Below are 10,001 nucleotides of genomic sequence, written 5' to 3'. Positions count from 1 at the left end.
CCTAGGTAACCAGGGTTACTGCTGTTATGGGTGTGGAAGGAGGCAGGGGAAACAGAAGAAGAAAGGGAGCAAATATTTGCTGAGCACCCTTGGTGTGCAAGTGCTTTATGATCATCTCCACAGATGAGGAAGCAGAAGCTGAGAGATGTCAGATATTTATGGGATCGCATTGTTAATACATGGTTGAACAGGAATTTGAACTCAGAACTGATTCTGAAGCTTTTCCACTGGAGTGTGCTTCTTCCCTAGCAAACGTAGGGTTACTTTCAAAAATTCCTCTTGAAGGGCTGAGGGGACTAAAATATAAAAGCAGTAAATGTCAGATAACCTGGGATCTGGGTTCCTGTCATGGCCACACTGAAGTTAGCTGAAGGTAGCTGTTACTATGCATCAAAACAAGTTAATCGTTAAACATTGCCTTTTGTCTCAGCGTATACTCTGCCAGGATTTGGACTGGCTAACTGAGAAACATTCTTGAGGTTCAAAGGTGTTCATTAAGCACATCTGCTATTTTGGAATTGTTTTTATGGAATTCAGGGGCCTTTTGTATAGGAGAATATAATTTATCTGGGAATTTATTCTCCTTCCTTCACTGCAAAGGTTCATCAACACTGTTACATTTTATATAGCTGGACTTAATAAAAAAAAAAAAAGGGAAGAAAGAAAGAAAAAAATCTAGGTAGAGGGGATGAAAGAGACTCACCATCTTATGTGCTCACATCTGCTCCTATGATATTACTTCAGATATGGTTACTTCCAAATCTTGCTTCTGTCCCCTGTCTTCTGGACCTCTGATGTCCTCACACAAGTCTGATTGAACATGTTCTATACTCACTGTATTTTCCTGAATATGTGGTTCTCCCTTTTATGTTCGTAATTTATTTCAGTTACTGGCCCCATAGTACAACATGATACCTCCCCTTGACTGCTCAGCCAGTCATCCCAACCCCCACCCACTCCCTCACACTGAACACTCGGTCAGGTGCCAAATCCTGTTAAGATCAGCTAAGTCACTCCCAAATCTGTCTTCATTCATTCATTCATTCATTCATTATTTCACTACTATATGGCAGGCCTGGGATTCGGGTGTGGGAATACTGAAATAAACCAGATGGGCTAGAGGAGATACTTCCTGCCTAATTCTGTATGCTCTTTTTCAGCTTGTCCTTTCTCACCTGGGTCCCACCATTAATCTCTCTACTGTTTGGGTTGTCTTCTCCATCTTCTTCCCAGCCCATTTTGCCTATGTCCCTAGAACGCATTTTGTAAAACTAAAATAGAAGGTCACTTTCTTCCTTAAGATCTTTCAGTAACTATGCATAGCCTTCAGTGCAGCCTAAATGCCTTGGCATGACACAGTGGGACACATCACATGTTTCTTCCAGCCTTTACCTGTGATGCTTCAGAACCACACACGCACCCCCGCAAACTCTCTGACATCTGCGTCTGTTATTTCCACTGCTTAGAATGCCCTTCCCTATATCACATTTCTGTTTAACCCCCATCCATTTTTCTAAACCCAGTAAGAGACAATCTTCTTCTCTGGAATCTATTCTCCAAGTCCACCCCATGCCTGGGGCTCCTTCCTTAGGATACCTGTTCTTGGTTCCCACAACACCCAGTGCATACATACTTTTATCATAGTATCATGGCACACTTATCAGATTAGTAGGTAAATGCACTGTCTCCTCCACTGTGCTGGGACTTCCTTGAGGGCAGGGAGAGGCTCGCGTTCATCCTGCATCTCCAGTGCCAGGCCCGGATCTGCACACAGTAGATGTTCAAGAGTGAATTGGTAAATACTTTATGAAAATGTGAAGTAATGTACACTGTGAAACTCACAAGGAAAGACCATTTCTTGCTCTTTGCAAACTCTTTTTTTTCTCTGCTCCTAAGAATAGAAACAGATCCTATTTTTGCACACCTGTCTATCAGTGTAGTTACCTAGTATTCTTTCACTATTAGTATAAGCCCTTTAACCACGGTGAGTTGTGTATGTGGCCAGAGAACTCCAGCAGGTCAAGTTGTTCTAGGACCTGTTAACTATCCCTAACAAATTCCCCAGATGTGACTGAATTATTAACAAGGTAGAACAGGTACAGTGTTTTTAAGAATTTTAGAAAAATGTGAAAGTACCAGACACATTTCTATACTAGTACAGGATTCCAGTGTCCACAGAGCCTAATACATCAAAGTGCTGCTTTTTGTAGGACAGTATTTTCCTTACTGGGATTACAGTTGGACAAATACGTATTTGCATCTCATACAGATCACTGGAAGTTCAGAGTAACAGAGGGAGCAGCTTTTTATACCTGCCCAAGAGTAGATCCCACTGAAAAACACTCTCAGATTGGCCTCTTAGAGAGTTTGACAGTGTAAATGTGCAAATGATGGGCTTAAACCGTAGGTTGATTCCTTTACCATTCCTCATCCACCATGTGCCCACCAGAAGGAAAATAAAATGACTTATTTACAAAGTACTTCCCACTACTGAATGGTGTGCTTAGTAGTGCCATGCCAGCGGCACCGGAAATGTTTAGGCAGGTTTAAGCTGAGTAATACATTTAGGTGGTGCAAGTACTATAAAGCATAGAGTTTTGCCCATATTAAGATAAGCTTCCTGTACCTACTGACACATAACAGAGGTCTGTTTACACAGGATGACTCTGGCTTTCAGCTCCAAGCTAAATGAGCTTTAAGGAAATACTTGAGAGAAATTGGCTGTGGATTTAGCCGGAGTGCTAGATTTTGGTTGTTAACAGTAATATTTTTGTTACAATCTTCTCGTCTCAAGCTAGATCTACCCGAAAATGTTAGATTGTACTGCAGGTGTTAAGGATTTACTTTCTGAATAAAAAAACAAAACAACAACTAAAAAATCTAACTTTCTTGCATGCTTCTATACATGATGTCATGCCAAAGAGTGACAAGAATTCGTGATCAAAGAATGTTGCAATTCAGTGATGCACCATACCAAAGACAGGAGACGGCTGTTTTTGCTTTTTCATACTCTTTATTGCCAACAGTTTAAAATGGTCAACATAAAAAAAAAAAGACATTTTGATAATAAATACTGCTCTTTTGGCTGTAATAAATAAAAAGTTTATTAACAAGGAATGCACTTTTCCAGCCACAAATGTCTTCAAAAATTAACAAAAAAAAAAAAATTATATATGGCCATAGTTCACAGTTGAGTAGCCAAAAGCTGCTCCAATTACAGCCTTTAAACACATGGGAGCTTCCTCCCTTTCCCTCCCCTTTGGGAAGTATATTCACAGTTCCAAGTCCTCTGTCTGAAATGCTCTCAACAGAGAGAAGAGTCAATGCACCTTTCTGCGAAATTGTCTGAAACACCTTTTAAAACAGGTACATCAAGGAAAACTGCATTCTGGTTCACTCTCAGATCGTCCAAAGTTCAGAACTGTATGCCTCAGCCTGGTCTGGTTCCATCTAGTCCTTCAGGCCCTAGAGGAATTGTTTTCGTACCACCACCTGTCCATCTTTTTCAACATGCTGTAGACCATCTGACTGGCTTCCCTGTAGATCTCACAGTGGAAAAGAGGCGTCCCATAGGGTCCATTCAAGAAGTCTTTCAATTACATCTCTGTAAGAGCATGTTCAGAGCATATTCCATTCGATGTTTTAATTCTAACGAACAGCCAGACATCAGCAGAGTTGTCAGTCTGAACGTTGTAGATATCCTGTCCTCGTTGATGTAAGTGAGAAGATATTCTTCATTTTGGCTACAGATGATTATTTTCGTATGATCATGGTAGAAATTCACCTTTCAAAAGGAGACATAGACATTAGACATCTCTAAATATTCAAGAATTAGACAACTGTGCCCAACAATTAAATGGCTAGATAAAAATCACTTTTTGTGACCTAAATACACACATTGCTGAAAGGTTCACTTACCTGAAAGGTGCCATCATTGAAGAGCATCATTAAGGCCTTATCAGATTTTAGCCACTGAAGGAGGTAGAGCCGAGGTCTTCGAATATCAGTAACACTAGGCAGATCTCCACCCTAGAAGAAATTGGGAGAATAAGTGCCCATAAAAATTTTGCAGTTTCCAGTTCTTCTAGCCATATGCCTGTCCAACTTGGGTAGGCATCAGAATGGCTTTGTGGTTCCTGGCCCCGCCTCCCAGAGATTCTGACTCAGAATCAGAGTCAGAGCTAGGGCAGGACATGAGCATCTGCACTTCTAACAAGCTTTGGAGCAGTGCAGATGCTACTCATCTGTGGACTACACTTCAGATATCACTGCCCAAAAGCCACATCCAGGAGGTACTTACGTCCATGAGGTTCTCCTCCATGTAATGAGAGAAGTATTTGAGCACCGTCACTTGACTAATGAATTGTTCAGGGGCATCTGTTGCAGGGAAAACAGAGCACTGGCCAAGCTCTGCATAATAGTGAACTGTTCTGAAGAACAGGAACCATAGGGAGAGAAGAGAAACAAAACAGAAGCAGTTAGTCACTGTTTTTAGGTTTCTTTAGTGCAAGACTAAAGAAGTGACAGGACTTCATTAACTGGATATACTTACTTTTTATCTGGAAGCAAGCTCATGTGAGCACCATTGTTGAAAAGGACGCCTACAGTGTGGTCTGAGAGCTGGTACCCAAAGCCGTATTTGTTAGAGTAATCGACCCATTTGGTGACCCACTGAAAGGAAGTGCTCAGCTGCTCTTTGGGAATGCAGTCAGCTTCTGGCATGTTTTCTAGACATCCTCGAAGGACTCTTGCTACTGTGTCTGCAACACTGCCCATAGTACTGTCCTCAAGGCCTGAGAAGTCAGAGGAAAAATACAAAATAATTAACAAGACCTTAGGCTTTGATGGCTGCTAACTTTCCCTCCATGACTTCAAAGGACAGAAGTCTCAAAACTGTTCCTTGCCTTTTCCCAAATCCTCTGATTTTGCTGCTTCTATGTTAAATTGGGCCACAAAACAAATGGACTCCACTTACTTAGTATTAAACACTGGCATTTATAGTTTCATGTAAAATGCCATTGACAGCTACTTACATTCACTGCTACTGCTGCAGCTGCCAAGAGTCCCTCGGACTATCATGCGAATAGCATCTCCAATCTGCTGCTTATTTTCTACTGCAGGTGTTCCAGACCTGGCGACTGTAGTGGTAGGTGGCTGGAGCTCCTAAAAAAGACAATGAGTCAAGCATCTACAATTCATTTAAGATTGAGAATTCTAGGTTAAGGTGAGATTGTGGCAATTGCTGGGAAAGCTGATTAAAAAGCAATGGGCAGAAAAGGTGTTTCAGTGATTCAAGTGCATGCATTGTTGAAATGAAAAACAAAATCTTTTCCTTTTAAATGGATGGAAGACAAGCTTTAAGTTTTAAACTTAAATATAAACATTTCTGAATCGTGATAATCATAACCCATGTGATGATTAGCAAAGAGCAGAAATGATAGAAAGTGTTTATATCTATTTTATTCTTTTCCAGCATACCTCATCTGTCCTGTGTTTGCTGGGTTGCTGAGTTATTGAAGTCTTTTTCAAATCATGCCTAAGCTTGTAAATTTCTTCATCCTCTTTAGACACTCTATCTGTAAATCAAAGACAAGAATTATGAGCATTAGTCTATCCTAACAAGGTAGGAACAGAGCTAGCCACATTTCCTCCGTTTGCACTAATAACAAGCTTATGAGCATTCAAGGCAAAACCGGCATTTTATCATTACCATCAGCTGCAATTATGCAAGAAGCACACTTTAATGTGTATGAAAAAAAAAAAAAAAACTATCCACCCCATTTTGCAGTGCAGATTTATCATGCTATAAAAAGTTTAACAGTATTCAAACATACCAACTGTTATGCTAACATAAAAACATTCTTTTAACTAAATTATCAAATTTAAATAGAATACTGGATACAGAAAAGCAGAAGTCTTATAACTTACTATGTGTGTCAATATATCTTGCTTTGTCTTTTTTGCCACCAAAAAGAGCAGCAGCTGCTTTCTTAAAGAAATTCTTAGCCGGGCTTGACAAGTGGAAATCTGGAACTGTATGACAACAGCTAGAAGAGAGTCTGTCTGGAGTGAAGCCCTGCGGAGTACCAGGAAAGATTTTTAGTAACCAGTTGGTTGAATAACTGTGATCAATTGCACAGAATAAAAAGACACAAGAAACGTGCCAACCTGCAAAAAAAATTCATGTCGAATGATGTCATCCAAACTAGGACGATCCTCTGGATTCTTGGACAACATGCTAGCTATTAGGTGCTTAGCAGGAGCCAGCAACGAAGATGGCATTGTATACCTTGCTTCTCTTATGCACCTGTAAGTTTCTTTCAAATTTGTCGTTTCAAAGGGGGGTCTTCCTAGTAACATTGTATACCTGTGTGCAAACGAACACTTCTTTAGGAATGGTAACAAAGCAATTCTCTTCGACTGTTAAATTCTAAATACAAATTTGCTTTTTTATAATTTTGGTGCCTTTACTTACATTACACAACCTAAGGCCCAAATATCTGATTCACAGCCATGGCCTTGTTTGTTGAGGACTTCAGGAGAGAGGTAATTTGGAGTACCACATATTGTTCTGGAAAAACAAAACAGGAAGATCTCATTAAGAATGGTCTTACTGTCTACACTTAGTTCTCTGGATAAAAACCTCTGAAGTATTGTATTCCTATTTAATTCCTATTTAGAAAAATTTGACTTTTTAATTTTTGGCATCTCAACAATTAACATTTGACCCAGTGACTTAATAATTTTTTTAATACATGCGCAGTTTTCTTCAGCTATATGACAAAGTGTTTTTAACCAACTGAGACTAAATACAGCATAGCATTTGTGTAACATGTCAGGCAAATATGAGACAAGTTTCTTTGATAATCAACTCATAGGCGTAAGGTAATCTGCCTAGTTCATAGTGGGCTTACTCTTTCCATGCATTAACATTATCGTGGTTTAAGGATGTTAGTATCAATGGACCTTCTCCAAAACATTTGGAAAAAAAATAAGGGCATATTTGATCTTTGTAAAATCCTGTCAGGATGTATTTCCGACTCTTACCTCCTTCTGTGTTCCAAGGGTTCCAGCCTGGCTGCCAAACCAAAGTCCCCGACTTTTAATTCCATGGCTTCATTAATAAAAAAGTTCCCTGGATGATAAACAAAACAAAACCTGAATCCCCTTGAAAATATGTTCTAGCCAAATACACACACATTCTCTTTAGAGGCAGGCAATCAGGTGTTTACTACGAAAGTCACCGATTCAAAAAGGAGATTGCATAGGCTAGATCCCACTTAGAACATTAATACATAACAAGGGAGACAGAGAAGAAAACACCTCTCTTTAAGGCAAAAGTCAGTGTTTGGAATAAAGGGCTTACCTAGTTTGAGATCTCTGTGTAAGATTTCTTGTTCATGAAGGTACTTTAGTCCAGACACAATCTGCCTGAGGTAGTATCGGACTTCTGGCTCTGTCAACACCTTCCTTGCTTTCAAGATATGAGCCATGGACTAGGAAGAGGAGAAGGGAAAAAGAGAATCTGTCAAACAAAGTTATCAAAATCAGTAGTTTTCCTTTTGCAGGTTGCGTGATGAAAGTTAACACTGCTATATAATAATTGCCACCATAGCTAAAATCCCAGATAAAACACAATCTGAATCCCATTTCAGTTTGGGGGAAGTAAATGGACTCAAACAGGAGTTAAAGCTTACCCTTCTACTGCAGTATTCCAAGAGAATGTAAATGTTTTCTTTGTCCTCAAAGTAGTGGTAAAACTGCACTACATGCTTATGATGAAGGATTCTGTGAAGCTCTATTTCTTTGTCAATCTGAAAGAAAAAGCAAGATAAGGCTGATGAGCCTCCTGTCACCTTCCGTAAGCCAACTGCTTACACATGCAGAAGACATTTTCTTAACAGGGAAGGGCCCTCCCTGCACACAAAGAAAATACTTTAGTCAACAGTCATACACACCTTTTCCCTTTGATGAGGTTTAGCTACTCTGCTATGAGGAATAATTTTTGCAGCATAGACTTTGTTGTTTGTCAAATCTGTCATCTCGTAACATTTGGCAAAGCCACCCTGAAACAAAGCCGAGACAGCATTGAGTGTGGCAGAAAAATGGACAGCAGATTTTTTAAAAATAAATTAGGGAAGCAAAATTACGGGAAAGTAAGGGTGGACAGACATGTGCTCTGTACTTTTTAAAAGCTCCTTTAAGAAAGGAAAAGCATTCCTGAAAACAGTGAAACAGTTCCCCTTCTCCCTTTACAAAGAGGAGCTTTATGGAGGGAACTGGGAGCAGGGACATGAAAAATAATGTCTGAAGAGACCGGTCAGGAAAATTCCCTGCGGAGCAGGTGGAGGAAGCTAGGGGCTGGAGCAGACAGCCCTCGCTTCTGGCCTCACGATCAATTTCTTTGGGCCGCGGGAGGCACTTGGAGCCGTGGCTAAGGATGTAAAGCCGATCCGGCGTTGTCAGCGTACAAAAGCCAGAGCAGGGCAGGTGAACACCCACGTCCCGCCGGGGTCGGAGGGCCCTGAGAAGCCAAGACGCTGGGACTCAGGATCCAGCCGGCTCGGGGCTACCCGGCAGACCTCCCTCCCGTCAGGAAGCCGGGCGCCCGCCGCTCGTCACCTTTCCCAGCACTTTGCCCCGGCAGTAGCGCTTCCCCGTCGTGGGGTCCACGATAATCCGCGAGATCTCGGCCCCCGAGTGCGAGTGGTGGTGATGGTGGTGCGGGGCAGCCGGCTGCCCCTGCGCCTGGGGCTGCGGCGGCTGCGGCTCCTCGGGGGGCTGCTGCGGCCGCTTCTTCTTCGAGTCCCCGCCACAAGCCTTGCCCAGCGCCTGCTCGCACATCTTGGTGCTGGCGGCCGGCTGGTAGGTGATAGTCCGCAAGAGCTCCATCGTCGCCTCACGGCCAGGCACCTCCGAGGCGCGGACACACGTCCGAGCTGGCCCTTGCCCTCGAGCCCCCGCCTCCCCAACAACCCGCGCCCGACGTCCGCGTACACTTGTGAGAGTGCGAACGCTCGGCCAAGGCTTATATACGGCCAAGAGAGGGGCGGAGAATACAAACGGGATGCGACGTCACGGGCGACGCCCCGCCCACCGGCCGCCGGAGCGCGAGACGCCCGTCGCCAGGTCGGAGCTGGCCGGCAGCGTCTCGCTGGCGGCCGCCGGGGAGCGGCCGACCTCGGGGAGGGCTCGCCGCCGCGGGCAGGCCGGCAGTGCTCCGAGGTTCTGGGTTTCAGATGGAAACCCGAAGGCTGGCACCCGGTCCTAGCTCCTCCCTCAAGTCCGCCCTCGCCCCGCCCCGCTCGCCGGGTGTCCCCGCGGTGAGGTGTGGGAGACCAGCCCGGCGCTCTGCTAACGCGGGTCCCCTCCCCCGCACGGTCCTTCCCGACCGCCCCGCAACCTCACGCCTCCAGTCAGGTGTGACTTTGTCCGGAGTCCCTGCCCAGGCACGTGAGGCCTCGCCCTGCCGTCTGGAGGCCTCGGTGCTGCCTCCCGCGGGCCTCGGTGCTGCCTCCCGCCGGCCGCGCCGCCAAGCGGCGCTGCTTCCCGGCGTTTTCACCCCACCAGCTCGCTTCTGGTTGGGGCTGCGCGGTAGCCCTGCAGAGCTAAGCATTTCGGGCTCCCCGCCGCTTCTAAGTGAGGTGGTCCCAGACCCTGGTGTGACTGTTGCCGAGTCTCGCTTAGGCCTGTTTCACCTCTGCCCGTCACTCTAGAGCGGGTCTTTGTAGGTCAGGCCCTTAACCTTGGAGAGGGAGCCCGCGCCCTGGCGAAGTCTTCCCCCTTCAGGTTGCTCTAGGACTGGGGAGCAAGGCCGTCATCTCCCGGGCTGTTCCAGAAGTCCAGGCACTGGTCTGAGTGGGCAGCGGTTAATAAAGACACCGGCCTTCTTTGACAGTCAGTTGTGTTAAAAGCGCTCCTGGCGCTAATTATGGTTTACAGTCGAAGTCATCTCTCACTTCTTATTTGGAAGGGGTTATGCACAAGGCGTCCTTGAAAGG

The 10,001-nt window shown here is 44.4% G+C and overlaps 1 protein-coding gene across 1 annotated transcript; it reads right to left on the bottom strand.

The window, feature by feature from the left end:
• Window positions 1-3,144: 3,144 nt before the first annotated feature.
• On the bottom strand, window positions 3,145-9,011 carry PLK2 (polo like kinase 2). Its single transcript, XM_046000948.1, has 14 exons — window positions 8,623-9,011; window positions 7,959-8,066; window positions 7,698-7,814; window positions 7,367-7,496; window positions 7,048-7,135; window positions 6,476-6,571; window positions 6,169-6,367; window positions 5,929-6,076; window positions 5,479-5,576; window positions 5,034-5,163; window positions 4,553-4,793; window positions 4,301-4,430; window positions 3,919-4,029; window positions 3,145-3,784 (listed from the first exon to the last, which is right to left on the bottom strand). The coding sequence occupies exons 1-14, from the start codon at window positions 8,890-8,892 to the stop codon at window positions 3,593-3,595; spliced, it is 2,058 nt and encodes a 685-aa protein (XP_045856904.1). The 5' UTR covers window positions 8,893-9,011; the 3' UTR covers window positions 3,145-3,592.
• Between the last annotated feature and the right edge of the window lie 990 nt (window positions 9,012-10,001).

Source organism: Meles meles, chromosome 3, assembly GCF_922984935.1.
Source record: "Meles meles chromosome 3, mMelMel3.1 paternal haplotype, whole genome shotgun sequence".
Lineage (NCBI taxonomy): Eukaryota > Metazoa > Chordata > Mammalia > Carnivora > Mustelidae > Meles > Meles meles.
Note: the sequence above shows the minus strand (reverse complement) of the source record. Positions and strands in the feature narration are given on the sequence as shown.

Bases quoted from the DNA above. Each gene is read 5' to 3' on its own strand.
- PLK2 (XM_046000948.1), bottom strand. From the start codon at position 8,892: ATGGAGCTCTTGCGGACTATCACCTACCAGCCGGCCGCCAGCACCAAG. The intron at 7,497-7,697 runs GTAAGCTTTAAC...TCCTCTTCCTAG, and splicing joins TGGAATACTGCAGTAGAAGG to TCCATGGCTCATATCTTGAA. The intron at 3,785-3,918 runs GTAAGTGAACCT...TCCTTTTGAAAG, and splicing joins TCAATGATGGCACCTTTCAG to GTGAATTTCTACCATGATCA.